General features: G+C 38.2%; 1 protein-coding gene across 5 annotated transcripts in view; it reads right to left on the reverse strand.

Moving 5' to 3' along the window:
• The window catches only part of KCNAB1 (potassium voltage-gated channel subfamily A regulatory beta subunit 1), a 399,097-nt gene that overhangs the window by 53,850 nt on the left and 325,207 nt on the right, over nt 1-20,040 (reverse strand). For 3 of the 5 annotated variants that reach the window (XM_021702559.2, XM_021702560.2, XM_021702561.2), the window contains exon 8: nt 7,694-7,780. The exons of the other annotated variants lie outside the window; for them this stretch is intronic. In XM_021702559.2, the coding sequence (XP_021558234.1) occupies nt 7,694-7,780 (87 nt within the window). The remainder of the gene's footprint in view (nt 1-7,693; nt 7,781-20,040) is intronic. 5 annotated transcript variants of the gene reach the window in all.

The raw sequence follows: 20,040 nt of genomic DNA on the forward strand, positions 1-20,040 counted from the left end.
CCATCCTCCTCCCAGGACTTATTTTTTTCTTCATACTATTATCTAATGTAACTTTCTTACTAACTTATTGCCTGTCTCCCCCACAAGAATGTAATTTTTTTTTTTTAAAGATTTTATTTATTTATTTGACAGAGAGAGACATAGTGAGAGAGGGAACACAAGCAGGGGGAGTGGGAGAGGGAGAAGCAGGCTTCCCGCGGAGCAGGGAGCCCGATGTGGGGCTCGATCCCAGGACTCTGGGATCACGACCTGAGCTGAAGGCAGACGCTTAACGACTGAGCCACCCAGGCGCCCCAAGAATGTAATTTCTATAAGGCAGGATGTTCGCCTAATTTATTAACTTCTGCTTCTCCCACTGAACAGAAAAGTGCTTGGAACATAGTAGATATTCAGTGGATTTCAACTGAATGAATAAGTAGATCCTATTATTGAATTTTTTCTAGATATACTTTTGAAAATAAAATCACAGTCTCAAGATTGCCTTTCAACTGAATTGATGAACCCTGGAAAATCTATGATTACACTAATTGCAAAGGACGTGGAGGATTTCAGAACAAAATTCCAGGGAGAAAGGATGGGCTAGAAGAAAATTCCACTGCCAAGACTGTGTCTTGATTTCCACTTGGCCTCACTGAAGACCCTGGTTGCCTCTGCAGCCTGGCCACCTTTATTTTATTTTCATCACATTATAATTTCAGGGCCTTGGATTTCTCCTATGGTAACCTCTGAGAAGAAATTAAGAAAAAGTGGAGTTTTATATGTATATGCGTTACAAGGGACATTCTAGAAAAGGGGCTTGTTTGCTTCACCCTCCTGTGCCCACACTGTTAACTCAGTCAGAAGTCACTTTCTGTGTTGCCTCTATTTTTAGGTGAGGAACCTGAGCCTCAGTGGGGTAGTAACTTGCGCTGGTATACAGTACAGTAAGTGGTAAAGCCAGGATTTGAAGCTATGCCCCCCATCTAAGATTCCCCCAGTCCACTTTGCAGAAATAACTGTCCCAATGAGAAGGAGGCCCACAGTGAACAGCAACATGAGATTTTCTAAAAAGCCATACTAGAGACCGAAAGAACCCAAAGTGAATCCAACCATCTCCAATGCTGTTTCTTAGAACAGATGAAAGAAATATCTCTTTTTGTTAAATGACTTGTTGTTTTGTAAAGGATAAGACATCAGATGAATAGGTCTAAAGTAGCAGTCCAGTTTTTGGTGAATTTGCAGTTAAAATGCAAATAAAACTGATGTAACAAAATTGGAATGCTCTTTTTTTTTTTTTTTTGCCACAGAGTTGGTAGGTTTTGGCTCATCTTCTTGGATATGAAAATCATTTTCTCCAAATTAATTTCTTGAAAACTCAGCTGTCCCGGCCTTTCAAACCAGAAGGTTAAATTGATCTGATGGGCATTAGAGACTCTCAGGAGCATCCTGGCCAGGGTCATAAATGAAATGCATTAGATAATTTTAATCTGATATAGTAATCCTCAGGTTCAGCTGAACTGCCAAAGCATCATCCCTCCATTCATGTCTGCTCATTTAGGTATCAGTCAGATTTCTGGAGAAAGACCTGGCATCTGGAGGCTACTGTTGTTGCTGATGAGGAGAAACGGAATGTAAGAGTGTGTTGGGGATGTTTGCCAGCAACCTGTCCTCAACATCACCCTGAAATATGTTGAACCAGATCAGGTGCCAGAATGTTTGTAGATATTAGGAAACCAAAATAGATTTTCAAGTAGAGAAAAATAAAGTTGGATCTATTTCACTTTAGAGCTTCACTCATTCAATTGCTCAACACTTATTCATTCATTCATCCAATCATTCATCCATCCATCTATCCATCTATCCACATAATAAATATTTACTGAGCACCTACTATGTGTCTGTTGCTCTGCTAGACTGGAAATAGAGTTTATAGACCTGCGTATGATCAAATTCAGTTGTCAGTAGCCACATGTGGCTATGAAGCATTTGAAATGTGGCTGATCCAAATTAAGACGTGCTATAAGCATGAAAAGCACAACAGATTTCAAAGACTTAGTGTGAAAATAATCTCATTAATAATTTTTATATTGGGGCGCCTGGGTGGCTCAGTTGGTTAAGCAACTGCCTTCGGCTCAGGTCATGATCTCAGGGTCCTGGGATCAAGCCCCGCATTGGGCTCCTTGCTCAGCAGGGAACCTGCTTCTCCCTCTCCCTGCTACTCCACCTGCTTGTGCTCTGTCAAGTAAATAAATAAAAAATCTTTAAAAAATAATTTTTATATTAATTACATGTTGAAATAATATTTTTTATATATCCGGTTAAATTGAAAATATATATATGTATTTTTTAAAGATTTTTTTTATTTTTAAGTAATCTCTACATCCAATGTGGGCATTGAACTTACAACCCTGAGATCAAGAGTTGCATGCTCTGAGCCAGCCATCACCCCTAAAATATATTTTGACAATTATTTTCATCTGTTTCTTTTTACCTTTTGAAAGTAACTAATAGAAAATTCAAAATACACATGTGACTTGCATAATAATTAGTGCTGCTAATGACTATTTGCAGAAGATTTCTGCCTGGTATCATTATGTCTTGGGGGAAAGATTGAGAGTGTCTTTCAGGGAAGATAATAAAATATAAAGGCAGAGGGATGATCCATTGTGCTTAGGTGACATTTCTAGTTTTTAGGTCATTAAATTTTTGTTCTGAAAACTTTGCTTTGGATCTAAATATCTAGATCCAGTGTTCTGGAATTGAAAAACGGAGAAAATTTGGGATGCTGAAATGTGTGTTACTTTCTGGTATTTTTTTAGCTGTCATTGGATATCCTAGATACCTGAATATCTATGGATTCCTGCTTGCATATGGGGACACCAAACAAGATGGCTTAGCAGGAAGTAAATACTTATGGAATGGGCTGTTTGACATGATGATATTGTGGGAACTAAGTGAAGCTAATTTGATATTGTCTCTCTTATTTTAAAAAGACATCTGGGGGTACCAGGGTGACTCTGTCAGTTAAGCGTCTGCCTTCAGCTCAGGTCATGATCCCAGGGTTCTGGGATCGAGCCCCTCAGGGCCCCCTGCTCAGTGGGGAGTCTGCTTCTCCCTCTACTTGTCCCCCTGCTTGTGCGCTTTCTCTCTCCCTGTCAAATAAATCTTAAAAAATAAGTAAAAAAGACAATCTGTGTTGTTTATGTCTGCATTGACTTGCTAGCAGGAAAAAAAAAAATGGAACTGTAATTAGGTTGGGAAAACACCTAATGACTAAGAGAGTCTGTGAGATTAACTAGTTTTGGCAAAAAGCTCTAAATAAAAGTTAGAAGGCTGAATTCCAAATGTTTTTTAAATTAAAATATGATTTCATTAAAAAATCATCATATTCTCAGATCAACACATTGGTGGGATTTCTCTTTTCCTTTTTAAAAAGCTATGCAAACTGGGCACCTGGGTCGCTCAGTCGGTTGAGTGTCTGCCTTCGGCTCAGGTCGTGATCCCAGGGTCCTGGGATTGATTCTCATCCCCGCTCTGTGGGGAGCCCGCTTCTCCCTCTGCCTGCCGCTCCCCCTGCTTTCTCTCTGTCAAATAAATAAAATCTTAAAAAAAAATAAAAAGCTATGCAAACAAAAACAGTTCCCCTCTTTTTTTCTGTTATTCACAAGTAGTCCATGGTTTGTAGACTCCTGCCCTCTAGTAATGCTCACTCACTCACTCTCTGGAACAATGAGAAGGCTATATAGAGAGAAATTAGCCTGACACTTGGGAATGACAGAACACCAAACCAAAAAACCTCTAATACAGGTCCTCAGACACACAAATGCTCTGTGTCTATCCCTTTCGAGGCTGACTTATGTTGGAATGAAGTTTCTTTTGTATGAGCTCAGGAGAAGATTCTGAAATACACACTGGGATTTATGGAAATGAGAGAATTAAGAATATGAGTAGCAGAGAGTACAAGGAACTGTCAGTGACTCTGGTAAGAACACAGCAGCATAAGAAAGAAGAAATGGGATACGGGGCTGATTTTTTTTTTTTCTTTCTGGGATTGAAACACACCCATCGATGCCAGATATTGTAGAAGAGACAGATGGTATGGCAGATGCTGTGAAAGAAAAATGACTTCCTACTAGGTGAACCAGAAAAAATAAACAAGAAGGACAGAGGGAAAAGTACAAGAGTTCCCCTCTGTTGTCAGGAACATCGTCCCATGCTGTAAAATGTAATTGCACTGCATAGGCTTGCAGATTGCAAATTAAGCATCTTAACCATGTTCTCCACTGATGGCACATTTGGAATTTACAGCCATTCTTTTGAGAGGGCTCACTTTTTGTCTACTGGTTTTCTAAAGAAGAAGGGAAGACACCAACTAATTGGATATATGATGCCTATATATTATGAAGAAGATGCCACTGCTCATCTTTTTCTGGCTCAGTTAGTTGCCATAGGATATGGAGAAACTGAATGAAACTCATCTTGGTTTATTTTAGAAACATTCCCAATTAACATCCTTTCAAGGTGCAAATCAAACGAATGGGTTGGCATTTTAATAAACTTAAATCAAAGTTTAAAACGTGTCTCAGAAAGCTGCGCTGGGCTCTCTCATTAGGTCCCTGGGGTTTAAACCAGGTGCCTCACCAAAATTATAGCTTAGCATGTGCCGTGGCTCCACGGAGTTGATAGGAATGGTTGAAATCAATAAAAATGATTTTCAAAGGCTAAGGGTCTAATATGAGATACCCAGACACACACACGCAGTACAGTGCCAACATATGTAGATTTAATATATGAAACTTTATCACTATGCACTTGGCAGCCACAGTTACATCACTTATATTAGACAGGAATGGATGCAGTCGAACCTAAAATTGCCAATGTGAGTTGCTGAAATAAAGAAAAGTATGTGAACGATATTAAGGGTTTTCTGACCATTACAAAAATTAGAAAAGGGGGGGTTTGGGGGGCTGGGCAAGTATCCAGTCATGGTTTTGTCACTATATTTGCAGAGGAAATTGAAAACTAATTAAAGACTATAGAGTAACATTGACTAACAAAGAACTACTGTAGGCTTTTGAAGGGTAATTCTGATTATATATAATATTTAGTTTCTTGCTGTTTTTAGAAACACTAATAGCCCTCTGAGGTAGACCCCATTGTACACGTACAACCTTCACTCACACACAACTTATGACTTAGAAACTCATGGCAGAAATGAATCTTAATAACAACATGGAATCCAGAAATAGCTTAGATGCCATATTCTTCCATTTTTAAGGGAGCAAATGCACCCAAGGCCTCCTGGCAATCCCTGTCTAGTTCTCATTTTCTTTTTCTTTCCTATTTCTTCTTCTCTCTATTGCCCAGATCAGTGCTGCCCTCTGCTACAGTAAAGTAGAAGACACAAAAAGCAGAGAATAAGTTTCCAGAGACTAGTATCACACCAGCATCTCCACCAGGCCCACCTTGGAACAAATTAGCATACTAAGTTTGAGGATACACATTTTCTGAAAGCCAGGGAGAAATTACAGGGAAGCGACTTCAATCTGGAACAAGTCCTACTTGAGGAATTTCTTTGGTATGTCCCTGCTAAATCCTCCCAGAGGAATAAGCCTTAGAGCCTGATGGGCCAGCTAGGAGTGGATCCCTTTGGTGGAGGGTGGGGAGAGCGGACTACATTCCAGCATTGAAATGGTGGATGGCCGCAGAGCTACAAAATGCCATGTTCCTTGATCTTATCATCAAGTGCAAATTTCTATTGTTTGGCCTCCTTCATTAGACTTCTGAACTTGGACAGTGACTCTTGACAAAACAGCTTGATAAAATTTTCTGCTCTGTGGAATTTTATATGAGAAATGCGGGGAAAATTAACATGTTCTCCAATTCTAGCAAAGGCTGGACAATGCTGCAGTTACAAATTCTACTGGGCAGCAATCTGGTGTTTCGAATGTTGTTGCCGTTGGTTTGTTTAGCACTCTGAAGCTCCCTTCTACTAAACTTCAACACATAATGTTCACACAAAAGACATCATTATCTTATCAATATCACATAGCTTAGATCCTAATTGAGAACTTCCTCCTTCTCTAGGTATAGAATGCAAATTATAATGTTTTCTGTTTGAGAGATTCCTGAATTACAGCTCTAAAATTAGACATAGGGGCAGGATGCGCAAAATGGGCAAAAAAAAAAAAAAGACCCGGGAAAATCCCAAATGTTTTTCTATCCTGTACATGGTGTAATTGCAAAGGATTCTTTTCCAAAGTAAATAGTGGCACTAGGCACTTGGAAGCAATTTCAGTCTTTCACAGTCCCCACCAAATGGCATTTTATTTGACACTTTTGTTTATCAGATAGTTTTAGCATTCTCTTTCAGTGTGTCATTGAGGAGAGTGTGACATCATGTTATCCTTGTAATAAGCACTTCTTACACTAATAAGATGTTTATGACTGCTTTATGAAATACCTATTCTTCGCCTTGATAAAAATATGCATTTTTATGTCATTTCCATGGATAATTCTTATTATGAATTTCCAACACTGATATTGTTCTATGATAAACTCCTGATTTACTCAGAATCAAGAAAGCAGAAGGCTCTAAGAGAAAATTAGACATATAAAAATATATTTTTAACATTTCTCTGTAGTTAAGAGATAAATGGCAAGGAAAATAATTTCCATAATATTTTGTCAGAAATGCAACCTACAGAAAAATTCATATATACTTTCCTATGTGCAATCATTTGTACTTCTATAACTTCTATAACCCTATAGCAAGAATAAACCTTTATAGAACCTGATTTATTATAAGATCCTGGACCACCTTTTGAATCATCAAGGACAAATTTATCTTCAGTATAATTTTGAATAGTTAATAGAATTTGCCCTATTCTAATTCTTTGAAAATGTGTAACTGTATGTCATATTATAAGCCTTAAATGACAGAACATTCTTTTTTCCTCTTATCCCCCAGATATCTTTGTTCTTATTCACCTAAGGTAAGTCTAATCCATAAGACTATAAATCTCAATTAAGTAGAACATGCTAATATGTCCCCCCCAAACTATCTTCTTTCTCAATCATCTTAGGTAGACTCCATAAATAAATGTAAATTGAAGAAAATTTAGTTTTAGGAACATTCTCAAAGTTTCCACAGGAAGATGCCTATTGTCTTCAAACAGTTGTAACAAAAAGGGACTAAAATGTTGCAGCTCCTTGAAAATCAAAACCCAAATTGCAATGAAGAGTCTCATTTTGAAGTAGTCACTCCTATAAACCTCTGCTCATGGTACCACTTAGCACCTGTTACCACAGATTGGAAGCTAATCAGACCTAGTCATTACAAAAGAGGAAGATCATCAAGGGACTTACTCCTAAATAATGATGGCTGGGTTATAAACTCCCCTTCCAATTAATTTGATTCTTTCAGTTGATGAAATTGCAGAAGTGAGATGAACCTGGAAAAAGGGAGCACTGTAACCAGCAGGAGCCACAGTCCCAATGCCTGTGGGTGCTTCAAAAAGGAATGAAGATGCAGGATGCAGAGCTCTGGCCTTGAGGGTAAATGCTGAGACTGAAAGACATTGACTGGAAAAGTGTTCATTTTCCCCATTCAACCAAATCAGTCTGAATGTATTTCATTTCCTACTAGTAGTGAAATGAGTCATCCAGTTAGAATCAATAACTCTAGAGTCTTTCATCAAATTTCTTCACTCACCTTCCATGGGGGTGTTGCTGTCTGGTCGGTTTGCAAAGACTACGTCCACATACTCGAGCTGCAGCCTCTGGAGGGAGCCCTTCAGCCCTGGCAACCAAGGCAGGAAAAACCCAAAAAGTACAAATGTAAGCACTATTAGAAATAGTTAAAGTTGGGGGCGCCTGGGTGGCTCAGTCGGTTAGGCGTCTGCCTTGGGCTCAGGTCATGATTCCAGGGTCCTGGGATCAAGCCCCGCATCGGGATCCCTGCTCGGTGGGAAGCCTGCTTCTCCCTCTCCCACTCCCCCTGCTTGTGTTCCCTCTCTTGCTGTGTCTCTCTCTGTCAAATAAATAAATAAATCTTAAAAAAAAAAAAAAGAAATAGTTAAAGTTTAAGAGACTCTTAACCTTAGGAAACAAACTGAGGGTTGCTGGAGGGGAGGTGGATGGGGGGATGGGGTAACTGGGTGAGGGGAGTTAAGGAGGGCACGTGATATGATGAGCACTGGGTGTTCTACACAACTGAAGAATCACTGAACTCTACCTCTGAAACTAATAATATACCATATGTTAATTAATTGAATTTAAATAAAATAAAATAGAAATAGTTCAAGTTTGGTTTCCTTCAAACATTTACTTTAAAAAAAGCACTGTATTGGTTTCAAAAAGACACTGAATACAACGATATATTAATTGGCCCCTAGAACCTTTAAAAAATATATCAAAGGCTGTCTTTGTCCTCAACAAAGAAAAGTCTTACAGGGTGGCACAGTTCAGTTAAGCATGTGACTCATGGTTTCAGCTCAGGTCATGATCTCAAGGATTGCGATCTCAGGGTTGTGAGATTAAGCCTTGCATCAGGCTCTACACTCAGTGTGGAGTCTGCTTAAGACTCTCTCTCTCTCCATCTGCCCCTACCCCCCTGCTCTCTTTTTTTCTTTCTCTCTCTAAAATAGATAAATCTTTAAAAAAAAGTCTTATAACTTTCTCAATAATTTCAGTACTCCTACCTCACCAGAAAACACATACCCAGTAATGATCTTTCACGGTGACTCATTCGTGGCCGTATCCAGGAGCAAAGTTTAGAATAAAAAGTAGCCCAAGAGTTTAACTTCTTTCTTCTTGAAAAAATGCAAATCACTGTCATGTTATGAATAACTTAACGGGCTTACAGTGGGATGGGATATATTTATTGCACATCAAAAACATTAAAATGGTAAGTCAGAAATAAATGATTGCCAAGTCCATCTTAATGTACACATGTGTTGTAACAGGAATAAAAGGATTGGCAAATGAAGGTTTTGCTCAACCTTTTACTGATTGAAACAAAGTTTGAAGAACCTTAAATATAGCTGAGTTCTACCATTTCTATTATTCCCTGTTCTTTGGGGGAAGAAACGAAAACACTAGAAGCTATAAAGAGTTAGGTAATATAAAGGAGAGAGAGAACTTAAAAAAAAATCTGGAACCAATAATCTAAGTTTTAGCCCTAACCATTTGGTCACATTCCTAGGAGTACTCAGAAAAAATGATTTAATTTCAGTAAAATTAATACTTCCCTGAAATAGAATGTATTGTATATAATATTATGCAACCAAAAGGATGACAGTTCAAGAACAAATTTATCTCATTTCCATGAGGCACAGCATTTCCTTATCAGCCTATTTAATTCCTCAGGAAGACCGGTGGTTTTTCTCTTTTTATTATAGGCATAAAATTAATTGCATGTTAAATGAGGCTCTTATAAATTTAAATTTGGCTCATTTAAATTTGATTTTTCAAACTGGTATACCAGCCAGCCACAATTACTTTTCTGACAGGAAAATGAAGTGCTTGGATATAGTTCCGGAAATATTTTTCATTCATTGAGAAAGGATTGTCTGTGATAGTAGCTTGTTAAAAGAAGCATTGATGAAGAGATTAGGGCAGATGGGTGTTACAAGGTCCAATGCTTGCTCTCGAAAAACTGCAGTGACTTTCAGGCCTGGGGTATTGCCAGCTCTCTCAAGGGGCAGCTTGAAATTAAATTAACCTTAAAAAGCACTATGATATGAGCCACTTTTTGGAAGCAAGTATATGTATTGGAGGAAGTAAGGGGAGGACAGAATAACCAAACGAACAAATAATAGGGTATCACAGGTTGGAAAGGTTGGAAATCTGTCCTCTAGCATGCTCTGTGTTTCCACTTGGGTTATTTGAAACACCCCCCCCCTTTTTTTTTTTGGTGACTCAGGTCTCTGATCTGCAGTGGAGATAACAATACATACTACCTTCATGATCACTGCTCCGGGAGAGCAAATAAAACCAGCTGTCAAGCACTTTGTAAGCACAGTAATCTATAGAAATGTGGTGATTATCACAGTGGTGCTAACATCTGGAAAGGTTCAGAATGAGAGGTGCCAAAGACTCAATGCTAAGGATTTTCACTGGACCTCCTGGTTTTGGAGGGAGGCATTTAGTGACAGTTCTGGCCCTTCCTGGCACTGAAAGCAAGTGTCCCCCTTTCTGATAATGGCCCTATCCCTCGGTGTCTCTTCTAAACAGCTCAGCATGAGCAGAGAGTAACTACGAGAAAAAGCTGCAGCTGGTTCGGCCCGTTTGTAGTGCTGTGTGGTCGGCCAGGACTTGAGTCATTCACTCTCCCATGTCCTAAGCATGGGCTAAATCCCAGTATGATCCCCAAAATGTGCTGGGCTCCCGGGGTATAGAGATGCATGGACACCGTATTTATCCCCGAGGAGCAAACAGTGCAGTGAGAGCATGTTGGGCACAGGTCACCGCTCAAGGTAGTAATGTGTACCCGTAAATAATGGCAGGAACTCCATATGAAGGTCAGTCTCATCGTAAGTGATCATTCCGTGCCTCTCCATTCTTTCTCAGGAAGGCATTTTTTCCCTGGATATTTAGGCTGAGATTCAGGTGTATTCATGCAAGAATATAAGAAATCATGTGTTACGTCACATCAGTGACCCACCTGAACCCCCACGCTGACTCTGAAATGAAGTAGAAGGAGATTGTGCCTCAAAGAGACCCTGTCCCTAACTTTGAAAATCTCAATCACATCAAGCCTTGAAATCCATGGTGGAAATTCTGGGTTTTACTCTCTGTGAGATGGAAAATCACTGGGCGGGGGTGGGGGTGGGGGGCTGGGAAGGGAGGAGTTAAACAGGGGAAATTACTTTATCGGATTTCCATTTTGAGCTGGTCACGGGTCTGCTGAGGATGACCTGGAGGAGGCAGGAGTGAAAGCAGGGAGGGTGGCCATTGAGAGGTCACGACAGCAGGGAAAGTGGGCCAAGTTGGGACGAAGTGTTCAAAATCGGGACAAGTTGCATAAGTAGAAATAAGGGGACTGGTAGGTGTGCTGGGTACAGAGTGTGGAGGTCAAGGAATTGAGGATGACTCTCAGATATTTGGCCTGAAAAGTGAAGGGACTCTTAGTAAGACAGGGAAGTCAGGGGGAAAGCAGACTGGTGGGAGCCACAGAAGTCTGAGCCGCACGTTAGTCAAGCACACGGAGCTCTTGGCTGGTGGACGGAGCAGCCTGGCATTCAGAGGCGAGGTCTATGTGCAGGCGAGGCAAAGGGTTTGGTGTGCAGGGTACTGATTTGGGCCTTGCTGACATTGTCTCAGCATCTTTGGGCCTTGGTTTCCTCATTTATCCAAAGACAAACTAGAGTTAAACGATCTTTATGCTTTAATCTTTCATGTGACTACAAACCAAATCAGGCACTCCTGCCCTTTCCCATTTGGATGCTTTAATCTTATAGAAATAGTTAAATTGTAGCAACATAAAGACATGCTCAACAAAGCCATTCAGGGTTTATCTCCAATGAGCAAATAGTCATGTTGTAGCCCCACTTAGCAAATGTTTGTTGAGCATTGGCTTGGAGCCAGGTATTGTTTTAAGTTTAAGTAGACGTGCAAAAAGGCATTAACCTTGGCTGCAGAGGGGCATCCGGGCTGCTAATCATAACCTAAGGTAGGCAAGTGCGCTGCTGCAGTGAATGCACTTGCTGAAGGCACTTTGGACTTCAGCCTGTCCCTCGGCACTAACCCAGTATCTGTGGGCGTGAATATAGGAGAAGCAGGAAAAAAGCTCCCCGTCCTTGAGGAGATGTCTGCAAGCTAATTGGCAATTCCTCAAAAGTCCACAGGATACTAAATGATGTTATGTAAAGAAAATAGCTTTTTTTTTTTTTTTAAAGGAACACATGTGCCAAAGGTTTTGGGGGGGGGAGGGATGGGGTGGCTGGGTGATAAGAAAATAGCTTTCAAGTGACTGTAGTAAAAAGAAATCGAAGTTGATTTTTCTTTTAGGTTCTTAAGATGAATAGGAATTGTATTGTTTATAAGCTAAACTTTAATTCAATGTAAGCCAACTTCACAGGCATCTAAAGAAATACGCCCATTTCAGAAGTTAAGCAGACTGGCATGGTCAGAGATGGTTCAGGTGTTCCGTGTTGTCTGTTGAACTGTGTAGAAATAAGGAAATCAGTAGTCTGGCGATTCTGTGAGGGTTCTATTCAAACATGCGGTGTCCACACATTTGCTTTCCTTTCCAGCTTGAAAAAAAAATGTTGCCTTAAATGATGGGCAATTTTTCCGTATATAATTTTCCGCCTTCTTCTTGGCAGACCTCTCAGTCATGACTTAAGACAGGTCTGCTTGGGTTTTTTTTTTTTGTTTTTTTGTTTTTTTTAAAGATTTTATTTATTTATTTGAGAGAGAGAGTGAGAGAGAGAAAGAGCACAAGAGGGGGGAGCGGGAGGGAGAAGCAGACTCCCTGCTGAGCAGGGAACCCGATGCGGGACTCAATCCCGGGACTCCAGGATCATGACCTGAGCCGAAGGCAGTCGCTTAACCAACTGAGCCACCCAGGCGCCCCTGCTTGTTTTTATAAAACTGTGCTGTGGGACGCCTGGGTGGCTCAGCTGGTTAAGCATCTGCCTTCGGCTCACGTCATGATCCCAGGGTCCTGGGATCGAGCCTCACATGGGGCTCTGTGCTCAGCAGGGAGCCTGCTTCTCCCTCTCCCTCTGCCTGCCTGTCTGCCTACTTGTGATCTCTCTCTCTGTCAAATAAATAAATGAAATCTTTAAAAAAAATAAAAAAATAAAAAATAAAACTGTGCTGTATTAGAATAAGGTCTGTGGCTACCCCTCCCATGATGAAACATGGTTATCCTGAGTGGGTGATTTCAGTTAAGTATGAACATGGAACACTGGGAAGAAATTGTGGTGAAGCCATCTGTTAAGAAATTTCCTCTTTCATTGAAAAAATCATAAATTAAATTTTTAAAATAAAAGTTCAGAGAAGTTGGGTTTGACATTTGCCATTCATTAAAAAGGTCTAAGCAGCTTCTCAGATTATTTTCCTCTCCTACTCCTCAAATCATGATAATGAGTTTGTGGTTTGAATCACATAACAAAAGTGTCATTCACCTGAAAGACAAATATACACTCAGACACAGCCTTTGCCTATAAAAGCACAGTTTACTTTAGTCTTACAATTTGACTTACCAAACTATTTCTATTCTTACCTGTAAGATACTAAGGAAACTTGATCTGCTAAATTTTAACACTGGTAAAATTGGGACTTAAAGAATGTTTGTGGAATGGCTGAATGAATAGACTTTCAGAGCTTGAGAGGACCTTGGGATTCTAAATGGATACAATAAACCTCCCATTGTGAAATTTCTACCTCCCTCTTGTGAATCCAAGGAGCATGTTGTTCCTAACTGGATCTAACTAAAGGAACTTGGGCTCACTGAAAAGGTCTTTCATATGAATTTTTTGAAAACTGCATTATGTACAAGTCAAGCTCATTTTACACTCTGTAAACCAGCTCAGGTGGCCAAAGTCACCAGCACTCAAGTGACCTGAACTCTACATGAATTGGACTTCTGTCCTCTAAGAACACTTTCTAAATATAACATGCATAAGAATCTCCAGTGTTCAGTAAGGTCACCTTCATCACAAAACAAGCATCAATGAAACCCAAGGACAATGATTTGTAAACCTCTTCAAACTTTATTTTGGGTCTAGAAATCTCATGTCCCCTCCCCCTCCCACTTTCTTTCCCTGAAAATTCACTCAATTCCCTAATTTCAGCCTGCCTAGAAATATCCTTTTAGCTGATGCTCTTGGATTCATGAATATCTTTGTCTTTGGCTAAAACTATGAACTACAAAATAAACAGTAACAACATACTAATAAATGATCTCAATTCTTCAGTCCCAGAAGTTTGAAATTTTGTGTTAAAGTTTGAACCTGGGTCAATTTGAATTTCAGTTGAACTGGTTTATCCATCCTGAGAGATTAGTTCCTAAGAGAATTCCTTGACTTATTCAAAGGGTCAGAGAATTTAAGGTATTTCTGTTAAGTTGTTTGAGGCTTGAAGAAAACTGATTTAAAAGAGAGAATTTTGAAATGATGCGCACACCGGTAAGTATTAAAGCAACGGCGATTCAGTAAAAAGCACAGCAACTTTCTCCATTCTTTCTCTCCTCGATTTTATGTTCTCTGTTGATTGCCATCCTGAACCATTTCTTGAATCTTTTTTAATCAACTAGATTAAAAAGAAAAGAGGGATAAGAACTTTCTAGGCAGCACACTGCTGCCTTGTTTTTCAGCTTGGTACAACAAGCTTACATAGATTATTTCTTTTTTGGGGGAGCAGTTATTTCTCATGGTACATCACTCAAATCACACGGGCAAGTGCTAGGGCAGGAATGGTAAGAGTTTTAAGAGGCAGGTTGGGTTTTACTCGTGTTTTACAAATTGGACATGAAGGCCTGAGAAGGGATTTTTTGGGGGTAGGAATTTGGGGTAGCTTTCTCTAGTGCTAGAATGTGCTTATTCATTGTGGTGGCCTTAGAATGTTACTTAGTAAAGGCTGCCCTCATCTAGGGTATGAAGACTAACAGTTGCACTACTAAGAATGATGATGATAATGACAAAAATAACATTTATTAAGTGCTTATTATGTGACAGATACTGTGCTCAATGTGAATTATCTAATTTCAGTCTCTGTATAGTAATGTTGCGAGGTAGGAATATTTATAGCCCATCGTATAATCAAGGAGATGGAGGTTTAGTGAGGTTAAATAACTTGCGCGAAGAGTCCTAGCTCATAAATGACACAGTTGAAACTTGACGCACTGTTTGTTTGGTTTCAAAGGCGAGTGCTTACAAATATATTAAAAATCAGTTAATGAGAAATACCAAACTCATACAAAAACTTTGGAAACAACTGACTGATATAATTATCACTGTTAAAAAATTACATATATGTGAAATATTAATATAAATATATTCTCTATGATCTGGCATTTTATTTTAGTTTTAAATTTTTTTAATTTTTAAAAAATAATCTCTATGTCCAGTATGGGGCTCAAACTCACAACCCCAAGATTAAGAGTCATATGCTCTATGGACTGAACCAGCCAGGTGCCCCAAAAGTCTCTATTTTAAATTAAATGATTGAACACCAAAATTATTTTTTTCCAGTGTGAGTCTAAGATCTTTCCAAGTTTTTTTTATAGGTTAATAAAGATCTCTAACTTCTAAACTGCAATAAATGTCTTCAAATTCAACATTATCTTTTTTCTAAGAGACTTTTATTCATTTATTTGAGAGAGAGAGAGTGAGTGAGCATACAAGTGGAGGGAGGTACAGAGGGAGAGGGACAAGTAGACTCTCCCCCCCCAACCCCTGCTGAGCAGGGAGCCCAACTGAGGCTCCGTCCCAGGACCCTGAGATCATAACCTGAGCTGCAGTCAGATGTTTAACCAGCTGAGCCACCCAGGCACCTCTCAACATTGTCTTTCAGATTAGGTTCATGGGGAGGAAAAAAACTTCACAATGAAATGACAGCCTGGAAGAAAATTTTTGCAACATGTGTAACTGACAAAGAGTGAACATTATTAATATACAAAGAGCTCCTGAAAAATTAATAAGATCAAGACAAACAACTCAAAAGAAAAATAGCTTAAGAACATGAAGAGCTGGTTCCCAGAAAAAGAAGCACAAAATTATAAAAAGTAGCTAAAACGCATTACTAAATAAATGTATAACTAAACAAATAAAACCAGCTCATCCATCAGATTGGTATATTCCTTTTTAGAAAATAATTTAAAAAAATATGCATTATTCTTTGACCTAACAATGCTGCTCCAGTATCTATCACATTTACATAAGGATGGCCATTTGTATAATTTTTTATAATACTAAGACCAAGAAATAACCTACAAATCATGTGTATGTCTAAAATTATTTTAATTGCAGAAAAAGTAGATTTTAGGTTAATATGTACAGCTTGATTCCCCTGGTTTCATACTTATGTTTTTGTACTTACAAGTAAATGTGGATAGATAGATAGATAGATAGATAGATAGATAGATAGATAGATAGATAGAACAATTTAACTATGGGGACTAGTTGGGAAGGACATGCCCCATATTGTCACACTGTGAAATGAGAGAAGATAAGCAAAGGGAGGATTTGTTTATTTTTATTTTTAAAGTGGTGGGATTAGAGTACATTTCAGGTTTTTATTGACTTTGATATTTCATAAATGAAACTAGTTTTAAAAAGAAGAAAAATCATCTGTCTTAATGATTAATCATGAATCTAAAGTTATAAAAATCTCAGATCTGTTTAGTCCCATTTAACATTTTTCCTTTATTGCAATAGGTGCGGGTGCAACGTTTTTGTTATATATAAACAAATAAGAAATACATAAAAATTCCTCATAATTCTCATAATCCTCCCAATGAAGTAGAGTAGTACTCTACTACATAATGGTTCTAGAAGGCTGTACTATTTCCTGTTTATTTCTAGGCTCTACAAAGTTTTGAGTACCATCACAAAAGCAATAGCCCCATGAATCAGTTACTGAGTGGTAATTTTCTACAATTTTTTAAAAATGCATATAATACTCTTTAAAAACTATAATAGTCTTGAAAAATTATGTGCCAAAAAAAATGGACAACCTAGATGAAATGGATAAATTCCTAGAAACATATAACCTCACAAAAGTGAATCAGGAGAAAATAGACAATTTGAACATACTGATTACTAGCAATGAAATTGAATAAGTAACCAACAAACTCCCAAAAACAAAAGTCCAAGACCAGATGGTTTCATTGGTGAATTCTACCAAACATTTAAAGAAGAGTACTACCTATTCTTTTCAAACTCTTCCAAAAAACAGAAGAGTAAGGAAAACTTCCAAATTCATTCTATGAGGCCAGCATTACCCTGATAACAAAACCAGAAAAAGACACCACTGAAAAAGAGAACTACAGACCAATATCTCTGATGAACACAGATGCAAAAATCCTCAAGAAAATATTAGCAAACTGAATCCAACAATACATTTAAAAAAAATCATTTACTACAATCAAGCAGGATTGATTCCTGGGATGCAAAGGTGGTTCAATATTTGCAAATCAATCAACACGATATATCATATCAACAAGAGAAAGGATAAAAACCATACAATCATTTCAGTAGATGAAGAAAAAGCATTGGACAAAATACAACATCCATTCATGATAAAAACTCTCAACAAAATAGGTTTAGAGGGAATATACCCCCAACATAATAAAGGCCATATATGAAAAACCCAGAACTAACATCCTATTCAATGGTGAAAAACTGAGTTTTTCTCCTAAGCTCAGGGACAAGACAAGGATGTTCATTCTTATCACTTTTATTCAACACAATACTGGAAATCCCAGCTACAGCACTCAGACAAGAAAAGGGAATAAAAAGCATCTGAATTGGTAAGGAAGAAGTAAAACTGTCACTATTTGCAGATGACATATGTAGAAAACCCTAAATACTCCACCAAAAAACTACTAGAGTTGAAAAATGAATTCAATAAAGTTTCAAGATACAAAATCAATATACAGAAATCAGCTGCATTTCTATACGATGATGAAGTAGCAGAAAAAGAAATTAAGAAAACAATCCCATTTACAAATACACTAAAAATAATAAAGTATCTAGGAGTCAATTTAACTAAGGAGGTGAAAGACCTGTACTCTGAAAACCATAAAACATTGATGAAAGAAAGTGAAGATGACACAAACAAATGTAAAGATATTCCATGCTCACTGACTGGGAGAAAAATTTTGTTAAAACATCCATACTACCCAAACAATCAACAGATTCAATGCAATCCCTATCAAAATACCAATGGCATTTTTCACAGAACTAGAACAAATAATCCTAAAACTTGCATGGAACAAAATATCCTTAAATAGCAAAACAATCTTGAAAAAGGACAAAGCTGGAGGTATCCCAATCCCAGATTTCAAGATATACTACAAAGCTGTAGTAATCAAAACAGTATGGTACTGACACAGAAATAGACACATAGATTGATGGAACAAAATAGCCCAGAAATATACCCACAATTATATGGTCAATTAATCTATGACAAAGAGGGCAGGAATATGCAATGGAAAAAAAAGACAGTCTCTTCAACAAATAGTTTTGGGAAAACTGGACAGCTACGTGCGAAGGAACAGAATTGGACTTTCTTACCCCATACACAAAAATAAACTCAAAATGGATTAAAGACCTAAATGTGAGACCTGAAACTCCAAAATTCTTAGAAGAAAACATAAGCAGTAATCTCTTTGACATCAGCCACAGAAACATTTTTCTAGATATGTTACCTTTGGCAAAGGAAACAAAAGCAAAAATAAACTATTAGGACTACACCAAAATAAAAAGCTTTTGCACAGTGAAAAACCATCACCAAAACAAAAAGACAAACTATTAAATGGGAGAAGATATTTGCAAATGATATATCCAATAAAGAGTTAATATTCAAACTATATAAAGAGCTTATACAACTCGGCACCAAAAAAGATAAATAATCCAATTAAAAAATGGGCAGAAGACATGGACATTTTTCCAAAGAATATATGCAGATGGCCAACAGACACATGAAAAGATGCTCAACATCACTCATCATCAAGGAAATGCAAACTAAAACCACAATGAGATATCACCTCACACCTATGAGAATGGCAAAAATAAAAAACACAAGGAACAAGTGTTAGTGTGGATGTGGACAGAAAGGAACCCTTTCGCACTGTTGGTGGGAATACAAACTGGTGCAGCCACTGTGGAAAACAGTATGGAGGTTCCTCAAAAAATTAAAAATAGAATTACCATATGATCTAGTAATTCCACGCCTGGGTATTCATCCAAAGAATACAGAAATGCTAATTCAAAAAGATAAAATGCACCTCTATGTGTATTACAGCATTATTTACAATGGCCACCATATGGAAGCAACGCAAATGTTCCTTCATAGATGAATGGATTAAGAAGAGGTTAGATACACACACACACACACACACACGTCCATACGTACGTATATATATCAAATGGAATACTACTCAGCTATAAAGAATGAAATCTCACCATTTGCAACAACATGGATGGATCTAGAAAGTATAATGCTAAGTGAAATAAGTCAGAGAAGGACAAATACCATATGATTTTACTTGTATGGGGAATTTAAGAAACAAAACAAAGGAACAAAGAAAAAAGAGACAAACCAAAAAACAGACTCTTAAATACAGAGAACAAACTGGTGACTACCAGAAGAGAGGTGGGTGGGGGGATGGGTGAAACAGGTGAAGGGGATTTTTTTTTTTCAAGATTTTATTTATTTATTTGACAGAGAGAGAGACACAGCGAGAGAGGGAACACCAGGGGGAGTGGGAGAGGGAGAAGCAGGCTTCCTGCCGAGCAGGGAGCCCGATGTGGGACTTGATCTCAGGACCCTGGGATCATGACCTGAGCCGAAGGCAGACGCTTAACGACTGAGCCATCCAGGTGCCCCAGGTGAAGGGAATTAAAAGTACACTTATTGTGATGAGCACTGAGCAATGTATGGAAATGCTGAATCACTATACTGTACATCTGAAATTAATATAATACTGTATGTTAATTGTATTGGAATTAAAAAAATTAAAATTTTAAATAAAACTATGGTAGTCTTAGCATACGTCCACACAAAACTTGTACACAGATATTCATAGCACTATTATTTATAAGTCAAAACATGAAAACAACCCAAACGTACATCAACTGATGAATGAATAAACAAGATGTGGTCTATCCACACAATGGAATTTTATTTGGCAGTAAAAAGGAATGATACTGATACATGTTACAACATGGATGAACATTATGCTACGCAAAAAAAGCCAGTCACCAAGTATTACATACTGTATGATCTCATTCATATGAAATATCCAGAGTTGCCCAATTTATAGAGACAAAAGTAGATTAGTGGTTGCTTGGGGCTGTGGAAGAGGGTAGGGAGAAGGTGGGAAGT

Source organism: Neomonachus schauinslandi, chromosome 1, assembly GCF_002201575.2.
Source record: "Neomonachus schauinslandi chromosome 1, ASM220157v2, whole genome shotgun sequence".
NCBI classification, from domain to species: domain Eukaryota; kingdom Metazoa; phylum Chordata; class Mammalia; order Carnivora; family Phocidae; genus Neomonachus; species Neomonachus schauinslandi.